The 24675-nt window shown below is 41.8% G+C and overlaps 2 protein-coding genes across 2 annotated transcripts in view; one reads left to right on the top strand and one right to left on the bottom strand.

Moving 5' to 3' along the window:
* The window catches only part of CITED2 (Cbp/p300 interacting transactivator with Glu/Asp rich carboxy-terminal domain 2), a 1046546-nt gene that overhangs the window by 545571 nt on the left and 476300 nt on the right, over positions 1-24675 (top strand). The window lies entirely within an intron of this gene.
* The window catches only part of ECT2L (epithelial cell transforming 2 like), a 94440-nt gene that overhangs the window by 10934 nt on the left and 58831 nt on the right, over positions 1-24675 (bottom strand). The window contains exons 8-14 of the mRNA XM_049788001.1: positions 20874-21002; positions 20294-20386; positions 19456-19638; positions 12611-12714; positions 4238-4318; positions 2612-2826; positions 720-867 (exon numbers count right to left, since the gene is read on the bottom strand). Of these exons, the coding sequence (XP_049643958.1) occupies positions 720-867; positions 2612-2826; positions 4238-4318; positions 12611-12714; positions 19456-19638; positions 20294-20386; positions 20874-21002 (953 nt within the window). The remainder of the gene's footprint in view (positions 1-719; positions 868-2611; positions 2827-4237; positions 4319-12610; positions 12715-19455; positions 19639-20293; positions 20387-20873; positions 21003-24675) is intronic.

Below are 24675 nucleotides of genomic sequence, written 5' to 3'. Positions count from 1 at the left end.
TTGCCACAGAGCCCAATTGTGTGAAAGTGGCCTTACTCAAGTAGGATCAGTCTCAGTGGAGACAGGTGAAAGATGCTGCAGATAACAGAGAATGTAGGCAGGGTGTGGGCCACCCTCTTTGCCACTGCCTCTGTACTACTTCCAAGACTCTCTGAAGAGGGAAGTAGAACCCCCCAGCAGAGCTCCCAAGAAGAGCACCCAGTGCCAAAAGGAATTAAGCATTCTTCCTGAAGCTTAAGTCACACAGGGGAAATGGATTTGAAAGTATTCTCCAAGGACTGTAATTTTCCTTACTTAATACTCCACAAGTCGGTGACCTTATTCTAAGGAACAGGGATGATCACCCCCTCTTCTCTCGCACAGAGCTGTACTTGTCAAGGTCACTCAGGAATGAGCTGGCAGAAGAAATTTAATAGGGCTCAAACGTTTTTCCTCCTAAGCATTTCCTGTGACTGAGCCACAGGTTAGATGGAACAGATGAAAATCTTGCAATTTGTATGATAATTATTCAGTCAACAAGGGGTTCTTAGGCCCTGCTCTCTGTCAAGTATGGTGCTTCTTATGATGGAAATTTAAAATAAACCAGTTTTCATCTGCAAAGATCTCACTCCATAAGGGAAGAGAATGTCCTATTCATTATTTACTCTGGAGCCCACACAAAACCTTCTTTTAAGCTCAGCAGGTCTAATAAATGCTTCGGTGGTAACTCAATCACTTACCTTCTCAATTGTTTTCAGAACAACAGGGTAATTGTTGAAGAAATTGGTGTATGTGTTCAGCTGCCTCCCAAACTTCAGGATTATTTCCCCCAGGCAGTGAGCTGGGTCCCAGGCCTGCAGTCTATGTCTTAGGTTATCTAAGAACTGCCTGCAATAAGAGAAAAACCTGGGCTATGACTACTTGCCAAGATAAGTTTTTTTCTTCTATTTTCCTTATCCTTTTTATCTCCAACAAAATCACATAACTTGAATCATTCAGCCTCATAAATTGAGGGGGGAGAATGATGATACCAGGACCAGTCATATGAACATGTAGTGAAAATAAAAAATGATCAAACTTGAACACCAAACCCAAAGTCAATGACAACAGAATAGACACCCAATCTACAACAAGCTTTAAAGTGGAGATCAGTCACACTAGTATTCTGGGGGGTAAAGGAGTGAGATATGGGATACATGCTGGGAACAGGGGTGGAGGGAGGACAACACTGGTGGTGGGAATGCCCTTCATTCATTGTCACTATGTACCATAAATAATTTTGTGAAAGACTTGTAATGCACTTCGGTCACAATGGAAATTTGTTTAAAAAATTGTAAAAAAAAATATATATATGGATGTTGGAGTAATATTATGACAGGTATGGCACTTGCCTTTTATGAGGCCTACCAGGTAAGTTTCAATCCCAGGCTTTCTTCTTGGTGCCCTGAGCAAAAAGCCAGGAACTAGCCCTGAGCATTGCTGGATGTGGCCCAACAACCAAATAAATATATAAAGTAAAAGATACCTTGTCATTAGTTTGTCCATCTTTGTCAAATGTGTGTGCCATGATCAGAGCTAACAGATATGACAGGAGAGGAGGAGCCAGCAGTGAGGCTGTACGCTAATGTGGATGGTTCTCTCTCACTTGTTCAATTTAAATCCTCAAAGACACCCCAACCCCTTCGGGTGACCTCTGTAGGGCAGCTGCTGCCATTTTCTCCCTCAGCAGGCAGATAACTGGGCAAAAGTTTCTCAATTCAGGTCATCAGAGAGGCCTCAGCTCCCACTCAAAGCTGAGTACACTGACCCCTATGGCCCATTTCCTCATGAATCCACAGGAAATCTGTCAGGTGTGACGCACTCAACAGAGTTTTTTTAGCTGGACACCCCACCTCAGTTCTTTAACCTCTAACTTCTTCTTAAACTGTGGGTCACAGCCTGCTATGGGGTCATGCAATGAAAGGTGGCAGGGAGGAGAGAAGGTTAGGGGTGAATTAAAGAAATTTTGCCTTAAAATAATTTTTTGGTTGGTATTCTTGTTTTATGTACCTAGAGTTGCATAAAAAAATGCCTTAAACAGCCAGCAGGAAAAGCTTAAGAAACCCTACCCTAAGCAAAGTTACCTCAAAATCCTATTAAGTCCCTCAGTTCTTTTTCCACCTCAGCTAAGAGAACACAAGAAACTGGTCAGTAGAACCGAGCTTATCTGAATGTGGAGGCCCAGTGTGGTGGGGAATGGGCACTGAGACAGTGGTGGAAGATGTGGGGTTGAAGTGTTGTTTCAAGAACCCTGTTATGAATGTATTGTAAAGGTACTCAAATGATATTTTTTTTTAAAGATGAATGGCATCCAGAGGCCCAAAAAAGACCTGAAACAAATGTCCTCAGATCACTTTTTCTCATCGTCCTCTGCTCAGCCCCCAGATTGGGCACAGATTCCCCTGACTCCACTCCTAGGGACTGCTCTGGAATTGAGAGTCATCACTCGGGTTCATAGTCTAGGGACAAGTTCACTTGCCACTATCTGACCAGGGTTTACAAGGCAGGCAGGCAGCCATGACTGAGTGTGAGTGGCTTCAACCTCCCGCCCCTACAGTTGGAACATTTCCATCTTGCCATCAGCTGGGCTCACCTGTTGAGACTTAATATCTTCAGGATGTCAGAGAAAATGATCTGGATGTTGGCAGCACTGAGGATGGCTCTGTTGGATGCCAGCGCTGCTCTCAGGGGCACCACATACACGGTTCTCACCGCATCCAGCACCTGCACATATCTCCTCTCACTCTCGATAAGCTCCCTGACCACTCCGGTTCGCCTGACGGCTGTGTCCATCTGAAGCCTTTTCTCCTGCAGAGAGCATCCAAACTTCAGCAACTCCCTTGGAAAGCACAATAATGGTGGCTCACAGCCGTATAAAGCCAGAAAGCCAGGAGTCAGCCATCTAGGTTTTTGTTTGATTTCCTGGTACCAGAAAACCACACTCAGATCACTTATTATGCATGTGCTTTGCCATTGAGACCTAGGCCTGGCCTCTATAGTCATTTATTAAAATATTATCTTTCCTTTTTTTTTAAAGTGTTGTTTTGGGCCACACCTGATGATGCTCAGGGGTTGCTTCTGGATCTGCACTCGGGAATCATTCCTGGCAGTGCTTGGGGACCAAATAGGATGTTGGGGTTAAATCCACTATACTTTTGCTCTGGCCCCAGAAATCTTCTTTTTCAAATATAATCTATACACAGGCATATTTACAACTATAAGTTTAAAATAAAGTCTGCAGCCAGAGATATAAAGTAGCAGTAAAATGGTGTGAAGCCTGGGTGTGATCCTAGGCTTGGGAAAATATAAAAATAATAAACCAGAGAGCTATCTCAGCAGATAAGATGCTTGCTTTGCATATGAACAATCCATGTTTGATTTCTAATAACTCATATGGTTCCCTGAGCATTGAGCCAGAAATAATTCCTGGCTATGAAGGTCATTCCTTAGTACAGAGCCAGAAATAACCTTTAAGCATCACAAAATGTGGTCCCCAAACCCAAAAAAAAATGATTTTTGAAAAATGAGTCCCAGGGCCAGAGTGATAGTGCAGTAGGGTACTTACCTTGCATGCAGCAACCTAGCTTCAATCCCTGGCATCCCACTTGGTTTCTAGAGCACTGCCAGGAATGATTCCTAAGTGCAGAGCCAGGAGGTAACCCTGAGCACTGCCAGGTGTGGCCCAACTTTTCGCCCCCCCCCAACCAAAAAATAAAAACATTAATATATCAGACCAGAGAGATAGTACAGATCTGCCTTGCATGTGCCCAATCCTGATTCAATTCCCAGGAACAAATATGGTGCTAGGAGTGGTTTCTGAGCACAGAGTCAGGAATAAGCCCTGAGCACCATTGATTGTGACTCAATTCCCTGCTCAAAAATAAAAATCTTTTAACTAAATTCTCCCCAATTATATACTAAGGTGGCTTGTTTTTCTCCATAAGGGCAAATGTCAAGAAATAAGAAACGCAGGGGCTGAAGAGATAGCACAGTGGTAGGGTGTTTGCCTTGCATGCAGCTAGCCAAGGACAGATGGTGGTTTGAATCCTGGCACCCATATGGTCCCCCGAGCCAGGCAGGAGCAATTTCTGAGTGCAGAGTCAGGAGTACTCCTTGAGTGTTGCCAGGTGTGACCCCAAAACAAAAACAAAAAAGCTAACCCAAACAGAGTTTGGTCAGAAGCAAAACAAATGGAGTCTCCAAGAAAGATTCAGCTTACCAGCATAACCAGCTCCTCAAAATTTTGATCATTTTTGCTGAGACTTGTGCCTTGAGGATTGTCTTTTTGACCATGTCTTTCCTGAGGATTAAGTGAAAATTTAGTAATTTGGAAGCCAACTTTGGGGTCGTAATCCTACAAGAAGCAATCACCAAAGATTCAGCTTCACTCACAGAGATCTCTAGCTGAAGCTAGAGATTTGAAATGAATGAAACACATGACCATACTGCTGCCTTTCTCCTGAAAACTTAATGCACTGGTGAAGGAGGTTGTTCTTTTTGTGACTAAAACCCAACTACAGTCATGTTTGTAATCACAGTGTTTAAATAAAAATAAAAAAATTATTAAAAGTATCTTGGAGGGAAAGCTAGTGCAGGGGGCCCAGGTGTTTGCCTTGCATGCAATGGACCCTGCTTAGATCTGATAGCACACGTGATTCCCGAGTATCTCCTGTACTGACACTTAAGAAAAAGCCAGGATTAAGTCATGAGTGTGGTTTTCAAATCAAAAAAGTAAATAGTTAATAAACAGGTAAAGTCTTCTGCTTCCTAGGAACTCCATCATACCAGGGGAGCTAAGCTCAGGGCTTCCATGGGGGCCAGAAGTGTCTGCCCAGCACAGAGGAAATGCCCCCCCCCCACATGACTCCACTAACTCCCCCAAATTGGCAGTCCAGGGCAATGGGGTTATTCAACCAGTAAGATGCAGAAGGAAAATCTCATTTTACACAATCTGATCCTTTTCTTTTTTCTTTTTCTCTGGTTTTCAGAGCCGTACCTGGTGGTGCTCAGGTTTTGCCCCTGACTCTCGGGGATCATTTCTGGTGGGGTTCAGGGTACCATGTAGGGTGCAGGGGGTCAAAACTGGAGTGGCCCTCTGCAAGACAAGTGCTCTACCTGCTGTACTATCACTCTGGCTCAATGTACCTCTACCCACCTACCACCTTAGGAAAACGTGTCAGAAACAGACCTTCAAACAGAAAGTCCCCCTCAATTATGACTTGATCTTTCTTCAATTTTCCTTGCTCATTTTCCCTATGGCTTCCACAAAAATGTCTTAGTAAAACAAACAAGTAAAAAATAGCTCCCACATCTTCTCTTGTCTTAGAAATCAATAGGATGCACACTACCAAAAAACTCAAAAGTGGATCTGTGGATGGGTTTTGTGCTCACAGCTAAGGATGACAATGTGTCTTTAATGCTGCTTTTTCCTGTCCTAGTAAAACTGTCCCCAGCTGGACAGAGAACACAGGGGTCAGGCACCAGCCTTGTATGCAGTCGCCACCAGGGGGTAACTCTTGAGCACAAAAACAGGTGCTCACTCCTGAGCACCACTGGGTGTTCACCTGGCAGTCAGATACCCAATACACACGCCCAATTAATTATAATTGTACTAATAATATAAAAATGTTGTCTGTCCCTGGTTATCCCTTATTAAGACTTTATCTGATCCCCTGACTGTCCAAGCCTGTTGCTCACTGGCACTGGTCTGGAAGAGACCAGACAAAGTTGGACACATTCATCTAAGACTTCTGTTCTGCCTTTCTAGGTTTTTGTCTTTCTGTATTTTTTGTTTGTTTGTTTTTGGTTTTTGGTTTTTTGGGCCACACCCGGCGGTGCTCAGGGGTTACTCCTGGCTGTCTGCTCAGAAATAGCTCCTGGCAGGCACGGGGGACCATATGGGACACCGGGATTCGAACCAACCACCTTTGGTCCTGGATCGGCAGCTTGCAAGGCAAACGCCGCTGAGCTATCTCTCCGGGCCCGTCTTTCTGTATTTTTTAAATTTGTTTTTATTGTTTTTATTTTGGGGCTATACCCAGCAGTGCTCAAGGCTTACTCTGGGCTTTGGGCTCAGAGATCATTCCTGTCTGCCTGGGGACATATGGAATGCTGGAAAACGGAGGACACTGGTTGGCGGGGGGGGGGGGGGCCGCAAACCAAACACCCAACCCACTGTGCTATCGCTCTGACCCCCTCTGTCATTTTTTGTCTTTATCTTCCCCAGGTGACTGTTCATATCAGCCCATTCATACAGTATATTTAAAGTAGGGGAAACTCTAGTTTGCATCCTGATAAAATAATTTAATGTTTTGGTGTGGGACACTTTCCTCTTCCTAAAATAAAAGAGATTGCACAGGGTCTAAGGTACATATTTTGTTTCTGCCTGATCTCAGTTTGATACCTGGGAGCCACTGGTGTCCTTCGAACATGGCCAGGTGTGGCTTAGGAAGCCCCTGAGCACCAGGATGACCCAGGTGTCCCAGGCACCACAGGACCTGAGCAGCACTTTCCTCAAGTACCTACACTGGATAGTCTGGGTAGGCGCAGGTTGAACCCCCCAGCACAGCATCTGGTCCACCAAGCACAGAGCTGGGTGTGACCCCTGAGCAACTACAGAGTGTGCAAACTAAAATGAAATGTGGTTAAAAAAAAAAGTGTTGGCTCTCTTCTGAACAATGTTGAGTTGTTCAACAAACCCTATAGCAAACTTTATTTTCAGCACAATAGTAATGAGCTTCTCTAAAACTTTTCCTAATTCAGAACCTATGTTTTACCTGTGTCCCCCACCCACCCTAGGTGTCCTTACCTTTCTGGTAAAAGTTTACACACCCAATCTGAAGTGTTAAATAGTAAAAAAACCAACCCAAATTCTAATACATATATTTACAGTAATATCCAGAAGAAAACAATGAAATTTCTAAGGTATGAAGGCATTTCATAATTCTGTAATTTTACTCCAGGCAGATGATGTAACAGAAATAGATCTGATCTCCAGGTATGAGGTCATTTTAAGTCCACATTGTCAGCATTATTCAGTACAGTGATTTAACTGTCGGACAGGTTGGGCAGATTTGAATCCTTATGGAGTTTATTTGGCAGAGGGAAAAAAATGAATGTGTCATTCAGAGGAAATCCTCTGAGTGATCATTCTTTTTAGGTGTCAGAGATTCTAAAATAGTTGTTTAAACAAGTAGTGTGGTTCTTTCAAGTGTGAAATTATATTTCAGAGGAAGAAATACCTGTGATTTTGTTCTTATTGCTTTCTTTGTATCTGGCTCCCAAGAGATGCTTTTGGAGTCCTTATGTCTGGAAATAGGAATGAGAACTTTACCCTTAAGAACTAAAGTGGATGAAGATCTCCTAATAAGCTTTCCGAAGGGTTAAGAATGACCCCAGACTTCATAAGCCTTTGGAAGAATCTGAAGTTATATGATGATATTACATGTTGACTATGTAGTGAAAATGTGAAAATGAGTGGTACTAGAATCGGGTTAATATTTTCACAGATTTTTTTCAGTGTGAAATAATGAATAGGGGTAACCACCATTGAGGATAGAATAAACTCATGATCTCCCAAGAGATAGTGGCTGCCATAACAAGGCAGATGGCATCTTCAAAGAGAAAGGGAATGTGCATGGATCCTCCCTTTGGGCTCCCATCTTCTCCTGGGTTACTCTGCTAAACAGGGCTCCATCACTATTGTTTTATCTGTTTAGTGTCAACATAACCCTCCTCAAAGGTAGGACAGAGACTGTGTCTTTTTAATAGTTCATATATTTCAGCTGGGACAGCCCCAAGCACATGAGTAGTTGCCTGTGTGGAAGGGAAATGCAGTGAGGACGGTGGGGCTTTGACCTACTGATGGTACTCTGCAGGTGTGGATTTAAAATGTCAACTTGACTGAGCCCAGAGATTGGGTCAAACCTTACTCAAAGGGTGTTCTGTGTGGGCTTGAGGAGGAATGGTAGACCAACTAAAGCAAATTGATCACTGCCACATGGACGGACCTCATCCTCATCAACTAAAGACAGGAGTAAATATAAGGCCTATCCTTGGGCTAGAGTGGTGGCGCAAGTGGTAAGGTGTCTGCCTCGACCGCACTAGCCTAGGATGGACCGCGGTTGGATCCCACGGCATCCCATACTGGTCCCCCAAGCCAGGAGAGAATTTCTGGAGCACACAGCAGGAGTAACTCCTGAGCATCAACAGGTGTGCCCGCCCCACAATAAAAAGGCTGTCACTTCACATGGGATGAAAACTCCTCTTGCCTGACAGGCTTCAACTGGACATCTGGCTTTTCTCCTGTGTTTGGTTCTGAACTGGAATATCAGCTCCTACTGACCTGGATCCCTAAAATACTGAGTCATCCCAGCAAGACCTTTGACCCCATTAGCCCTCACAATTATATGAGTTAAGTCCTTAGGACACACCTCTTTCCTCCAAACACATAGCCTGTTCTTTTAGTTTCTGCAGAGAATCCATATTCCTGTTCCTGGTCCATAGGAGTCGTGTGTGTGTGTGTGTGTGTGTGTGTGTGTGTGTGTGTGTTTAGGGAGGGGAGGTGTCAGTCTCAGGGACCTACACTGGTGACACAAGTAAGTGGGTCTGAGGAAAGGCAGTTTCTTCCTTTGCCAATTGAGTTTGTTTAGCCTAGCAGTGGCAGGCCTGCCCCACCCTCCACTCTGCCAGCATCTACAGAAGAGTTAACCAAGACTTGCAGCTCTGAGGTTAATAGGACACTGGTAATTTGTCGTCTGTGACCCAATCTTGTCCCATCAATTGCCTCCGTGATGAGTTCATGTGGGACCTGATTTTCCAAGTCATAGTGATCCAAGACAGGTGTGTTCTTCTCTATTGATGGGTATAAACAGTTCTAGCATGACATGCTCACAGAAATTGGCTCTCTGAGGGGCCAGAGCAATAGAACAGCATATAGAGCTCTTCCCCTTGCCCGTGGCCAACCTGGGTGTGACCCCCAGTACTCCATATAGTCTCCCAAGCTCTTCCAGGATAACTCCTGAACACAGAGCTAGAAGTTAGCCCTGAGACTATTAGATGTGCCACACCTTCCCAAAGAAATTGACTCTCTGATTTTCAGTGTTTCTTGAATCTCGATTTGAACCCAGAATGTTTGGATTCTAAAGATAGTATTGGCAAAATTATTCTCTTTTGCCTGTAACAGTAACTTCAAAACATTTTAACTCATACATTTAGATCTCAACTAAGAAGAGTCATTTATGATTTCTGTCTCTGTTTCTCTCTCTCTCATACAGACAGACAGACAGACAGACACACACACACACACACACACACACACACACACAATGTGTCTTGGACTGTCAATTTAAAAAATAAATCTTTTTTCCTTAAGTTAGTTTATGTCACTGAGGTACTGAGGTTTTTGTTTGTTTTCAGAAAATTGCTGTGTCCCCCTTTTTTTTTTTTTTTTTTTTTTTGCTTCTTCTTCTCTTTTCTCTTCTGTCCTTTCTTTGTTTCTCGTTCTCTTTCCACTAAATTAGTTTTTGGTGGGAGGGGTTTTGGAGTCACATGTAGTAATGCTCAGAGCTATCTGTGGCTCTTGGTTCAAGAGTGAGTGAGTGCGAAAGGTGCTCAGGAACCACCTATGGAGCCATGGATTCGAACTGCGGTTGGCAGGATATAAGGCAAATGACTTCGTTCCTGTACCATTTCTCCAGTCTCCCCATTCAAGGTCAAATGCTAATATTTGGTTCACTTATGACCTAAATGTTTTTCTAGTCAACATAGTGCTGCTCCTGATCAAAGTGGTTTTAATGTTTCTCACAGCATGAAACCACAAACCCTCATTTCTTTACTGAACTATGGAATTGAGGTCCTTAGAAGAAAGAAAAAAAACCATCTTTTCTTTCCAGGTAGAATTCTCATGACTGTATCTGAAATTTGGAGCCACCATGCCTTGCTCTGCAGGGAAGCAGTGCCAGCAAAATGCCACAATAAAGGACAGAGTGATAGTACAGTTTCAGGGCCTCTACCCAGAGTACTGCTGAGTACTACCTACCCTCCCAAACAAGCCCAAACAATCAGGAAATCACAAAAACTCACCTTCACAAATACACTGAGGGCTAGCTTGGGGTCACATTTATTCAGAATTATATTTCCTTCAAAACTGTTACTCTTCTTATTACATTTCCTCAGTAAAAAATGTGATAAAAATTCCAGGGGGTGGTCCTGCAAAACCCACAAACCCCCCCCCAATAAATACCTAGTTAAAACATTCTTTTGAAATACAAGTCAATAAAATGCAGTAAAACAAAACAAAACATGTTTTTCATTGAGTTTTTAAACTAAGGGTTTTTTTTTTTTTTTTGAGCCACACTCGGTGATGCTCAGGGGTTACTCCTGGCTATGGGGCTCAGAAATCGCTCCTAGCTTGGGGGGCCCTATGGGATGCCAGGAGATAGAACCCGGGTTTGAACCTGATTTGTCCAAGGTCAGTTGTGTGCAAGACAGACGCCCTACTACTGTGCCATGGCTCCAGCCCCTAAACTAAGTTTTTTATTTAGATTTCTACCTAACTAGTTTCTAAGTCCAGAAAACAAAGTAACTACTATCCAATTAGAGTCAGTAAATACAAGATTTAAATCTACCTCAATTCTCATGGGAGGGGTGTTATTTCAGGCCACACCTGACAAATTTAAGGTTACTCTGAGCTCTGTGCTCAGGTACTATTCCTGAAGGTGCTTAGGGGACTATGCAGTTCAAGGGAATGAAAACGGGTAGCAATATCAGGGTAAATGCCATATTTGTAATATCTCTCCAATTCTTTTTCTGTTTTTTTCTTTTTTTGGTTTTGGGCCACCTCTAGTACACAGGGTTTATTCCTGGCTTTACATTAAGGGACCACTCCTAGCGATGCTGTCTGTTGTGATGTCACAAATTTGTGAATTATGACCTCATAATGAGGTCACATAAATGGATACTATGATGTCACAAACATGATTAATGACATCAGTGTTTTGTGCCTCTTATGTCCATTGTGAGGTCACAATCACAAATTATGATTTCATAATGGGACACATCATATAGTACACTGTGAGGTCACAATAATGAATTTTGACCTCATCATTGTGCTGCATCATAAAGAAAACTGAGACATCAAAATAGTGAATTATGATATCATAGTGATGTGCATCATAATGTTTTTGGATGTCACAGGCTGAATTAAGACATCATAGTGGTGTGCATCATACTGTGCATTGTGACATCACAGCCATGAGATATGACCTCTTCAGTGTGACACATCATAATGTCATCTGTGACTTCATAAACATGCATTATGCCATCATAGTGGTGCACATCATAATGTTCAATGTGTGATCACACGATGAACTATGACTTCATAGTCATGGTGCATCATGAAGTCCTTTGTAATGTCAAACCATGAATTATGAACTCATAGATATTGTGCATCATAATTGGAATCTATGATGTCACTATCATTAATACTGTCATCATAATTTCTGCCTCATAATGTCCTTGTGACTTCATAATAATCAATCATGACCACATACTGGTGGCATTTCATAAATTACACTATGATGTCACAATTGTGATTTATAACATCATAGACTTGTGCATCATAATGTCCATTGTGTTGTCACAACTGTGAATTATAACCTTAGTGGAGGTGCATCAGAATATCAATTGTGAAGTCAAAACTATGAGTTATGACCTCATAGTTTGGATACATCATAAATGGATTCTTTTTGGGGGACTCACAGCCAGTAGTGCTTAGGGGTTACTCCTGGCTCTATGCTCAAAAATCGTTCCTGGCAGGCTCAGGGGACCATGTGGGATGCCGGGATTCGAACCACTGTCCTTCTGTATGCAAGGCAAACACCTTACCTCCATGCTATCTCTCTGGCCCCCCCCATAAATGGATTCTTTATGTCACAAACCTGGATAATGCCATCATAGTTACACGCTTCATAATTTATTTATTTATTTTTGTTTTGGGTCACACCCAGTGGTGTTCAGGTGTTACTCCTAGCTCTGCGCTCAGAAGCCGCTCCTGGCAGATTCAGGGGACCACATGAGATGCTGGGAATCAAGTCGGGTCACCCTATGTTGGCCATGTACAAGAAAAATGCCTTATTGCTGTGCTATCTCTCCAGCCCCAAATATGCCTCATAATTTAAATTGTAACAACACAATCATGATTATTGCCTGATGGTGTTGTGAATCATAATGTCCATTGTGGCATCACAATGGTGAGTTATGACTCCATAGTTGGGTTGCATCATAAATTGAGTCTGTGATGTCATTACCATAAATAATGACATCATAATTTCTGCTTCATAATGTCCTTTGTGACTTCACAATAATCAATCATGACCTCATACTGGTGACACTTCAGAAAGTACACTGTGATGTCACTTTCATGATGTATGACATCAAAGTAGTGTGCATCATATGCCCATTGTGACAGCACAATGGCAAATTATGACCTAATAGTTGGAGTTGCATCATAAATGGATTCTGTGATGCATTGTGCAGGCACTACCCACTGTGCTTTCCATTTGCTCTTTTTTTTTTTTAAAGAAATACTTACAGAATTTTCTTTTGAAAGTTCCATCAATCCTTCTACCAGAATGCAGGCTGTTTCTTGGTTGTTGAGGATGCTGCCCAGGCTCATGGCATCAAACACAAACTGCCCTGTGAATACAATACCACATACCTTGTGATCAATTTATGAAAGATGGGTGGAATTGAATTAAAAGTCAGTGCTCATAGTAGCATTTTAGTAGATTTTTAAGTATACAAAAAAGGGCCAGAGTGATAGTACAAGACAGAGATTGTCACAAATCTCCAAAATAAAATAAATAGGACAAACTCCTTGCAAGCACTAACCAAGGAAGGACCGCAGTTCGATCCCCCGTCGTCCCATATGGTCCCCCAAGCTAAGGGCAATTTCTGAGCACTTAGCCAGGAGTAACCCCTAAACATCAAACGGGTGTGGCCCAAAAAACCAAAATAAATAAATAAATAAATAAATAAATAAATAAATAGGAAAAAGTTCAAATAAGAGTTAGAATCATTTAAGTAGCAGGTACTGTGGTTCATGAGGTTCTTAACTTTTAGCGCAAATCATGGTAGGTAAGAGACAAGGTTCTCTGGCAAGCAGGGAATATCTACGCCTGACCAGTGGTTCCCGACTGTGAGAAACTGTGAGTGTTGCCTGTGCATGTTTTTCCACTGTCCTGTCTCCTAAACCTCTTGGGAGTGGGCTGAAAGGGCCCAGAAAAATAGCTCTCCCGGAGGCTCTTCCAAGGGCCAGAATGCCAAAAAACTGTGTCCGGCCATGAAAACCGGCTATCCGTAGTTTTCTGCAGAAAGGCAAGTCCCCTGTTTGTGACGTCAGGCTGGGAATATCTACGCCCGCCCAGTGATTCCCAAATGTGAGAAACTGTGAGTGTTGTCTGTGTGTGTTTTTCCACTGTCCTGTGTCCTGAACCTCTTGGTAGTGGGCTGAAAAGGGCCCAGAAAAATAGCTCTACCTGAGATTCCAGAAGAGCATGATCGCTCTGCTTCGCTTTGCAGCTGCATACTCTTTCTAACCAATGAATCCCACCACAACACGCAGAAAAATAATCACACTACAAGCGTGACAATGGGGAAACCTCTCAGCCAAACACCATGCACAGAGAATGAAGATGACCTAAAAATTACAACAATCTGATTAACCTCTCAGATAAGGAGTTTAGAATAGAAATAAGGAAGATGTTCGTAGAACTCAAAGAAAGCATAGATCGAGCTGAACAGAACACAAAGACAGAAATCAGGAAACTCCAAATTAAAATAACAGATCTGAAAAACATGGTAGTTCAACTGAAAACCTCAGTGGATGGCCTCACCAGCAGGGTAACAACAGCTGAGGACAGAATCAATGTGCTGAAAGATGAGATGCAAAAAAACTCAACACCACAGAAGAAATTGGAAAAGAACCTTAAGACAAACGATCAGGCAATGGAAAAAGTACTCAAGGAACGTGAACAGATGAAAATAGAAATCTTTGATAAACTCAACAAAAACAACATAAGAATCTTTGGAGTCCCTGAGGTCCAGGTAGGAGATTCCTAGGAAGAATTAACTGTTAAAGACATCATCAAAGAGGTACTCCCAGAGTTAAAGATTAGATGCAATCAAATCCTGCATGCTCGTAAGAGTACCAGGTGAAAGAGATACAAAGAAAAACACCCCAAGACACATCCTCGTTACCGTGACAAATCCCACAGATAGAAATAGAATACTGAAAGCAGCAAGATCAAAAAGGGAAATTACATTCAAAGGAGCATCCCTAAGACTTACAGCAGACATGTCACAAGAAACTCTCAAGGCCAGAAGATAGTGGTAGGATACTGTGACAAGACTGAATGAAATGGATGCCTCACCAAGAATATTGCACCCAGCCCAACTCACGTTCAGGTTTGAAGGAAGGATATGTAGCTTCATGGATAAATAACAGCTCAGAAACTTCACAGATGAAAAACCAACCTTAAAGGAAAAACTGAAAGGTCTACTTTAAGACAAGAGAGACCAACAAACACAGCAAAGATGACATTAAATCTTATGACAATCATCTCCCTCAATGTCAATGGACTAAATTCACCAACTAAAAAACACAGAGTGGCAAAATTGATCAAAAAGATGAATCCAACCTTCTGTTGCCTACAAGAAACACACCTGAATAGTCAGAACCAACATAGACTCAAAATCAAAGGCTGGAGGAAAATTATCTAATCAAACAACACCCTTAAAAAAGCTGGGGTTGCCATATTAATATCTGATGACATCAACTTTATACTCAGAAAAGCTGTAAGGGACAAAGATGTACACTATGTACTAATCAAAGGATATGTGCAACAGGAAGAAATCAGACTATTAAACATATATGCACCCAATGAGAGACCAGAAAATTATCTAATACAATTACTGACAAATCTGAAAGAAGATATCAATAATAACACAATAATTGTGGGAGACCTCAACACGGCCCTATCAACACTTGATAGGTCAACCAGACTGAAACCCAACAAAAACATACTAGCCCAGAAAAGAGTAATGGAAGAAAGAGGACTAGTAGATATATATAGGACACTCCACCCCAAAAAACCTGGATACACATTCTTCTCCAATGTACATAGGTCATTCTCCAGGATATACTACATGCTGACACATAAAACATACCTTCATAAAATCAAGAGGACAGAAATTTTGCAGGCTACCTTTGCTGAACACAAGGCTCTGAAATTAGATGTGAACTACAAAGGCACACAGAAGAAAAACTTTAACAATTGGAAATTAAACAACCTGCTACTGAACAACCAGTGGGTCTGAGATGAAATCAAAGAGGAAATCAAAACTTTCCTGGAAACAAATGATAATGAAGACACAAACTGCCAGAATCTATGGGACACAGCAAAAGCGGTCCTGAGAGGAAAATTTATAGCTTTGCAAGTACACATCAGGAAGGAAGAAGGGGCCTACCTGAATAGCTTAATGATGCAGTTCATAGAATTAGAAAGTGCTCAACAAAAGGACACAAAAATAGGGAGACACAAGGAAATAACAAAGCTGAGAGCAGAAATCAATGAAGTGGAAACCCAAAAAGTAATCCAAAAGATCTACAAAAGCAGAAGTTAGTTCTTTGAAAAAATAAACAAGATTGATAGACCATTGGAAAAACTCAGAAAGAGAGAGAAAGAAACCTGATAACCCATATTAGAAATGAAAAGGGAAAGATCACAACAGATATTGCAGAGATCCAAAGGGTAATCAGAGACTACTTTGAGAAACTTTATGCTACTAAACATGAGAACCTAGAAGAAATGGATAAATTCTTGGACACTTATAACCTTCCACAGTTAAGTAAGGAGGATGTAGATATCTAAACACCCCCATCACTATTGAGGAAATTGAAACTGTAATCAAACATCTGCCCAAAAAGAAAAGCCCAGGCCCAGATGGATTCACTAATGAATTCTTTCAAACCTTTCAAGAGAGCTACTACCAATCCTAGCCAGGCTCTTCCATGAAACTGAAAAAAAAAAAAAAAAACGGGAACACTCCCAAACAGCTTTTATGAAGCCAACATCACCTTGATACCAAAACCAGACAGAGATGCTGCCAAAAAAGAAAATTACAGACCAATATGAATGCATTACAGACCTGATGAATGCAGATGCAAAGATCTTCAACAAAATCCTGGCAAATAGGATCCAATGCATCATCAAGAAGATCATACACTGTGACCAAGTAGGTTTCATCCCAGGAATGCAAGGATGGTTTAACATTCATGAATCTATCAACTTCATACAAAACATCAAGAACAAGAAAAATAAAAATCACATGATCATATCAATAGATGCAGAGAAAGCCTTTGATAAGGTCCAAGTCCCATTCTTGATAAAAAAAAATAAAACTCTCAGCAAGATGGGAATGGAAGGAACCTTTCTCAATCTAGTTGAAGCCATCTACCACAAGCCAAAGGCAAATATTATTCTCAATGGAGAAAAACTAAAAGCCTTTCCTCTAAATTCTGGTACTAAATTCTGGTGAGAGGCTGTCCACTCTCACCACTCCTCTTCAACATAGTACTGGAAGTGCTTGCTATAGTGATCAGGCAAGAAAAAGATATCAAGGGAATCCAGATAGGAAAGGAAGAAGTCAAGCTCTCACTGTTTGCAGATGATATGATACTCTACTTAGAAAACCCTAAAGACTCTACCAAGAAGCTTCTAGAAACAATAGACTCATATAGCAAGGTGGCAGGCTACAAAATTAACACACAGAAATCAATGGCCTTTTTATACACCAATAATGATAGGGAAGAGATGGACATCAAGAAGGCAATCCCATTCACATTAGTGCCACACAAACTCAAATATCTTAGAGTCAACTTGACCAAAGACATGAAAGTCCTATACAAAGAAAACTATAAAGCCCTGCTCCAAGAAATAAGAGAGGACACATGGAAATGGAAACACATACCCTGCTCATGGATTGGCAGGATTAACATCATTAAAATAACAATACTCCCCAAAGCATTGTATAGATTTAGTGCAATCCCTCTAAAGATACCCATGACATTCTTCAAAGAAATGGATCAAACACTTCTGAAATTTATTTGGAACAATAAACACCCTCGAATAGCTAAAGCACTCCTAGGGAAAAGGAAAATGGGAGGCCTTACTTTCCCCAACTTTAAACTGTACTACAAAGCAATAGTTATCTAAGCATGGTATTGGAATAAAGACAGACCCTCAGATCAGTGGAATAGGCTTGATTTCTCAGATAATGTTCCCCAGACATACAATCACCTAATCTTCGACAAAGGAGCAAGAAATCCTAAGTGGAGCAGGGAAAACCTCTTCAACAAGTGGTGCTGGCAGACCTGGTTAGCCACTTGCAAAAAAGCGAACATAGTCCCCCAGTTAACATCATGTACAAAGGTAAAATCCAAATGGATTAAAGACCTTGATATCAGCCCTGATACCATAAAGTATATAGTACAACACGTCGGTAAAACACTCCATGACTCCATGACTCCATAAAGGCATCTTCAAGGAGGAAACTGCACTTTTCAAACAAGTGGAAGCAGAGATCAACAGATGTGAATACATTAAGCTGAGAAACTTCTTCACCTCAAAGGAAATAGTGCCCAGGATACAAGAGCCACCCACTGAGTGGGAGAAACTATTCACCCAATACCCATCAGATAAGGAGCTAATATGCAAAATATACAGAGCACTGACAGAACTTTACAAGAAAAAAACATCTAATCCCATCAAAAAATGTGGAGAAGAAATGAACAGAGACTTTGATAAAAAAGAAATACAAGTGGCCAAAGGCACATTAAAAAATGCTCCTCATCACTGATCATCAGGGAAATGCAAATCAAAACAATGATGAGATACCATCTCACACCACAGAGATTGGCATACATCACAAAGAATGAGAACAATCAGTGCTGGTGGGGATGTGGAGAGAAAGGAACTCTTATCCACTGCTGGTGGGTATGCCGTCTAGTCCAACCTCTATGGAAAGCGATATGGAGATTCCTCCAAAATCTGGAAATTGAGCTCCCATTCGACCCAGCTATTCCACTCCTAGAGATATACCCTAGGAACACAAGAATACAATACAAAGACCCCTTCCTCACACCTATATTTATTGCAGCACTATTCACAATAGCCAGGCTCTGGAAACAACCAAGATGCCCTTCAACAGATGAATGGCTAAAGAAAATGTGGTACATATACACAATGGAATATTATGCAGCCATCAGGAGAGATGAAATCATGAAAGTTTCGTATACATGGGTGTACATGGAATCTATCATGCTGAGTGAAATAAGTCAGAGGGAGAGAGAGAGATGCAGAATAGTCTCACTCATCTATGGGTTTTAAGAAAAATAAAAGTCATTTTTGCAACAATCCTTAGAGACAATGAGAGGAGGGCTGGAACTTCCAGATCACTTCATGAAGCTCACCACAAAGAGTGGTGAGTGCAGTTATAGAAATAACTACTCTGAGAACTACCATGAATGAGGGAACTGGAAAGCCTGTCTAGAGTACAGGTGGGGATGGGGTGGGATGGAGGGAGATTTGGGACATTGGTGGTGGGAATGTTGCACTGGTGAAGGGGGGGTGTTCTTTACATGACTGAAACCTAATCACAATTATATCTGTAATCAAGATGTTTAAATAAAAGTAAAGGAAAAAAAGGTTCTCTGGCAAGCATAGAGTTTTGACAAGCAAAAACTTATTGGCATAATTAAGAAAGCCATAAAATATGAAACAACTGGCTTTTTTTTTAGTTTTATTTTTTAATTTTAGGGCCACACCCGGCAGGGCTCATGGGTTACTCCTGGCTCTGCATTCAGAAATCACTCCTAGTAGGCTCAGGGGACCATATATATGGGATGCCAAGGATCAAACCCAGGTCCGTCCCAGGTCAGCCACATGCAAGGCAAACGCTCAGCCACTGTGCTATCACTCTAGCTCCCTAGCCTCTTGTTTTATTCTCTTCTGTTGGTAAGCCGGATTGATCCCTGGACCTGGCACATTCGAGGCATTTGCTCTTCTGCTGAGTTCCATGCTAGACCCAGATGACACTGAACAGAGAGAAAAATTGACCTGAGTACAGTTTCACTGAAGTTACTTATTGTCAGCTTCAGTTAGTGTCATTTCTTTATTTTGTGGGTTTTGGGGCTCTGTACTCATTCCTTGTGGAGGAAACGTGTGAGGGCCTGGGATCAAACCCAAGTTAGCAATGTTCAAAGAAAGAGCTCTAATACTGTATTATGTGTCTCTCAGGCCCCAACGGACTCTGTTCCTCAATCTGCCTTCATTACGAACAGGAACCCAACTTCTCCCTAAACCTGGGAGCTCTCACCCATGATCCTGCCGCTGATGTTGTTCTGAAGTTCTCTGAAGTGAGGACCCAGCTGCTTCCTGGCTGCCTTCAGGGCGTCTTCCAGGCCCTCAGTGAGGCTACACCAGGCCTGCAGCTTCTCCTCATTGAAGTAGATGGCGGTGGGCACCCCCTCCTGTGGTGGTCCTAGCCAGTCACTGAGGACTAAGAGAATTAAAAAAAATAAAATTCTTTAATTGAATCACTGTGAGACACACAGTTACAAAGTTGATGGTTAAGTTTCAGTCATACAGTGTACAACAGCTCCACCCTTCACCAGTGCCAAAGTTTCCAGTTTCTCTCCTGCCCTCTCCCCTGCCTGTCTCTGGGTCAGATATTTCTCTCTTTCCTCTCTCTTCTCTCACTTTTTTCTCTCCTCTCTCTCCTCTCTCTACCTCTTTCCTCTCTCTCTCTCTCCTTCCTAAATAAAAACCCGATTTTACTTTGGAAAATAAATGGGGGTTCTCTGATCAAGCTGCTTCATCATCGCTTCATAATGACAATTCATGCTTCAGAATGAAGGCATCTGAGGGTACACTACTACCTAAAATGAGTCTTCCTATTTTTTAGTTCTCTAGGTCAGCTAGGATACCACTCCAATGAACTAAGTCTTCACTCTTTGCAGATGGTGGTTTGAAGCAAATATTCGCAACTAATGATCCTTTCATAAATGACTTACTTAACAAATGACTGGGGGATGAAGTAGGGCACCATTTGGAAAGGAACCCCATTCCTTCAGAGGACAGAACAGTGTTACTAGCTGTGCTTTGCCTCTGGAGACTCTTCGGGGGCAGGGTGGCTGACCCCCAGAGATACTTACTGTGCTGGAAAGAGCCTGTTGCAATCCCAATGGGAGCAGTAAAAAACGTGCCAGTTAGTTGAGACAGCTGCGAAAGGACTTCAACCCCTGACTCTGCAGTGAAAGATACTTTCATTAGTGTACTCATGGATTTTTGCCACTAACTTTAATTAATTTTATTACTTAGGATGGAGGCATCACTTTGTATGTTTTTAAAAAATGAGAACTGCTTTTGTCATTGTCATGCTTTTATCATGAGGAATTATTTCATCAGGGAAAGTGACCCCAACCATGAACTTCAATTCGCTTCCCCAAATGCCTAGGGCTCAAGATACAGATGTACAGGGGTAAAGGCACTTGCCTTGCAGAAGGCCCACCCACATCTGGTTCCCCAGAACCAAAAGGGGTCACTCCTAAACACAATGATCAAGGAAGATGGCCCAAATCCACCCCTCCCCAAATAATTATTAAAATAAAATAAATGCCTGAACATGCTTAGGAGTGAGAGAGAAGAAAAGTAAAAGTAAACTCTGCCTGAATCAGCTCACAAAATCATTAACTGTCATCCTAAAGCATAGGACCATTCATTTTCAAAACTCACCTGATGCTCCAAGTGGCACAAAGAGGTCCACATGACCCCCTTCTTCTTCAGGGACCACATAGCTCCCAAGTTTCTCCCAGAAATCTCTCACTTCGGGCCGTAATAGATTGGTAATACCAATCTTATAGCCTGGGGAGAGGAACAGAATGCAAACGGAATATTAATTTTATAGTATTGTCATGTACATATGCTAAGCAGTTTGTGAAAATGGAACCACAGTTCAAGAAGTCAACATGAAAGATGAACACAGCAGCTTCGTATGGCCGCCTGCACGTTTCAAGCCACGGGTTCAGATCCCAGAGGCACCACCTGCACTGAGTGTGGGCTGGACAGCAATGCACCCTGAGGCTGGTGGCTCTGCTGTCTGCGATGCCCAGAGCTGCAAGTGATTTCCAGCTGTGCTAAAGCCAGGTGTGTGAGCACCACAAAAGGGTGTAGACACCGCCTTCCCCGGTGCAACAAGCACACAAAGGGGTGGAAGCACCACAGTCAGGAAGTATAACCTGTGCAAAGCACTCTGTGAGCAGCAGAGTGGCCCCGAGCAAAGACCACAACTGGAACTTGTGAATCTCCACTGCACATGTGCAAACTATGCAAGTATAAAAGTAATAAACCTGGTGAGCATTGTGGCCAAGGGTGATAGTAACCCAGCATGAGATGCAGTACCCACAGCTAGGTATGTATGCAATCCCTGGTCATAGCAAGAACAACATAGAAAGGCCAAGTAGGCAATTATTTTGAAAGAGAAGCCATTATTTGGGGGTGCTAAAAGAGGCTCTGTGGCTTATGTTGTGCTCAACCAAGTGTAAGATCATGAGTTTAATTATCACAGTGGCATCAAGCATTCAAGTGTCATCCTACCAGCACCTGCTCTTATGCCCAAGATCTTTGACCTCCTTCCTATGCCATATCCTCGATGCACCATGATAGGGCCACAAAGGTCCGAATGCCCTCCAACCTGGCCACAACCTCTCTCCCTTTAAGGTCTCTCTTTTTGTATTACTCTGCAGCAGAGTTGAAGGTGGATTTCTGGTAAAACCTGGGCTTTTGCAATCACACCCCAATGTAGAAATAGGTCCCACAGTTGTTAATCAAAAAAAATAGTCATTCACACTGGAAAGTCCCAGAGGTAATGACCGTTACAGAAACCCTTAGTTCCTGGGCATGCTGGGCAATGACCCTGCTTATCTGTGTGTGTGTGTGTGTGTGTGTGTGTGTGTGTGTGTGTGTGTGTGTGTGTATCCCACTGCTAAAGTTGTCCAGATGACTTTGTATTATTGAACTCCAGTTGTGAAATGAAAACAAGTTTAGTCAAGGGAAGCTGACAACTTGGCTTTTCTTTGGGGAGTAGAGTAAGAAAACTACAGCTTTGGTCCTTTGTTTCTGGGAGGTTAGGGGTACCCCTGCTGGCACTTGGGAATTCCTTCTGGCTTGGTGTTCAGGAACTCTGTAGGCCAGAGTTTGCAAAGCATGTGCGTTTTTGCTTTGATTCATCTGTCTGATGTAATGTTTGGTAGATACAAAAGCATTAGAGAAAAAATAGCACAATTATGTTAAAGGACATTTTCATTTTCTGATGTCTTGTTATTGTTACTATTGTCAGTTTATTTGTTTGAGGCCACATTAGAGAGTGCTCAAGAGTTTACTCCTGGATCTCTGGGATCACTCCTGACAGTGCTCAAGGGACTTTATGTGGGATTGGGGATTGAACCAGGGGGCGGGGGGCAGTGGTTGCATGCAAGGCAAAGTGCTTTGCCTGCTATACTATCTCTCCCAGTCCCTGTTACTATTTGCTCTATTTGGGGAGTAGAGAAGAGCTAACTCCTGACTGTGTTCAGAGTACCCTATTTGGTACTGGGGATTGAACTGAGTCAGCCCATGCAAGACCAGAATCCTGTGCTCTCAGCCTGCTTTGAGACAAGGCCAGGGCAGAGCTATAATCTTCCCTTTGATGGAGATCAGCAGGCTGAGAGCAGAATCCTAATAAACTCTCTCTCTCTCTCTCTCTCTCTCTCTCTCTCTCTCTCTCTCTCTCTCTCTCTCTCTCTCTGTGTGTGTGTGAGATTTGCAATAGGAACTTCCTTCCCACAATCACAGAAGAGCTACAAGGCCATTTGCCATGTTTGTTTCCTTTTCCTTTTTATTAACTGTAGTTTTGGGTGGTTTTTTTTTTGAGTAAAAATATTTTTAATTTATTTTTATTTTAAAATGAATTACTTTATCTGAACACTATGGTTTTCAAGGTTGTTTACAATACAGCTGTATTTTTTGTTACAGTTACTAAATTGAGTTGTTCGTGATTGAGTTTTAGTCATACAATGTCCAACACCCTTCACAGGTGTTCTTCACAAGTGTATTTCCCACCACTAATGTCTCATTTTCCATCTCCCATCTCCCATGACTCTGTGGCATGTATGCCTCCCCTTCCCTTTCCCCTTTTATTTTGTCTTCTAGACACTGTGGTTTTCAATATTATTACAAAGTGGTATTATGCAGATTGCTTTATCTCCTTTCAGCGCCCATTTCTTGTCCAGGGTGATCATTTCACTATCATTGTCACAGCGATCCCTTTCACTAACTGTATTCCCCCATATTTGTGACAAGCGTCCTACTATGGATTGGTTCTCTTGGAACTTGTCTCTGTTCTGGATAGTAATACCATACTATCATTTGTTTCTTTTTTTTTATTATATCTTTATTTAAACATAGTGATTATAAACATGACTGTAATTGGGTTTCAGTCACAAAAAGAACACCCCCCATCACCATTGCAACTTTTTTTATATCCCACAAATGAGTGTGATCATTCTATGTCTGTCCCTTTCCTTCTGACTCATTTGTTAACTTAATTTTCAATCAGGTATCCCATATTACGATACTACTAAAGTTATCATATAGTTGTAGTTACCAGCTCAATTAGCTTGACATCTCTCAAAAAAGCAAAATATCTGCTTTGCTTGGGCAAACATATGAAACCGAATATGGAGCACAGGTACACAAAAGAATAGTCAAAAAGAAAACAAGGCTAAAGCATAAACAGTTATCTTTCGCAAATAATAAATTCACAGAGAGTCTGCCAGCAGGTCAGCTGCAGTCACGCTGGTCTGATGGCCATGTTCTGCCCTTTTGTGCCATCCCTGACAACTTTGACCATCTTACTCTCTTCATCCCACAAACAAGGACGTATCACATTAGTTACACTTGAAAACATCCATTTTAGGCAAAATAAAGGAAGGTTGCATGGTACAGGAGCAGAAGGGAGAGAAACAGAAAGTTTACTTCTAAAATCTTCATCATCCCCAACTATCACTCATCATTTTTTGAATGAAAATATTTTTGGTTTATTTTTATTTCTAAATTACCTACTTTATTTAAATGTTGTCGTTTTCAAAGTTGTTTATAATACAGCATTTTTACATTTTGGTTACAGTTACTAAGTTACTAAACATTCCCATTCATCATCTTTCTCTTCAAAAGCTCAGCTATTGATATTTTTTCAAAGATGCCCCAGAACAAATTGGCACTATCTAGCCCTTCTTTTGTTGTAGAGGCCATGCAAGAGTAAAAAGAATTCTGTTAATGCCCAGCAGTCCTGGCTAGCTGCTATGAAAATGGCTTCACTTTCATCAGACTAAACAACTCTGGGACCTTGAAGAACTGAATCAACAGAGGGAAGATTATCCACAGATTGAGTGAAAATATTTGCAAATCCTAGAGCTTAATTCATAGAGAGTAGCCAGACTCTAGGATGAAGGACTCTAACTCAATCCTCAAATCAAATATACCAGATGAAAACTGGATG

The sequence above is a fragment of the Suncus etruscus genome, chromosome 15 (genome assembly GCF_024139225.1).
Source record: "Suncus etruscus isolate mSunEtr1 chromosome 15, mSunEtr1.pri.cur, whole genome shotgun sequence".
NCBI classification, from domain to species: Eukaryota; Metazoa; Chordata; class Mammalia; order Eulipotyphla; family Soricidae; genus Suncus; species Suncus etruscus.
This window is presented reverse-complemented; position numbering and strand designations above follow the sequence as displayed.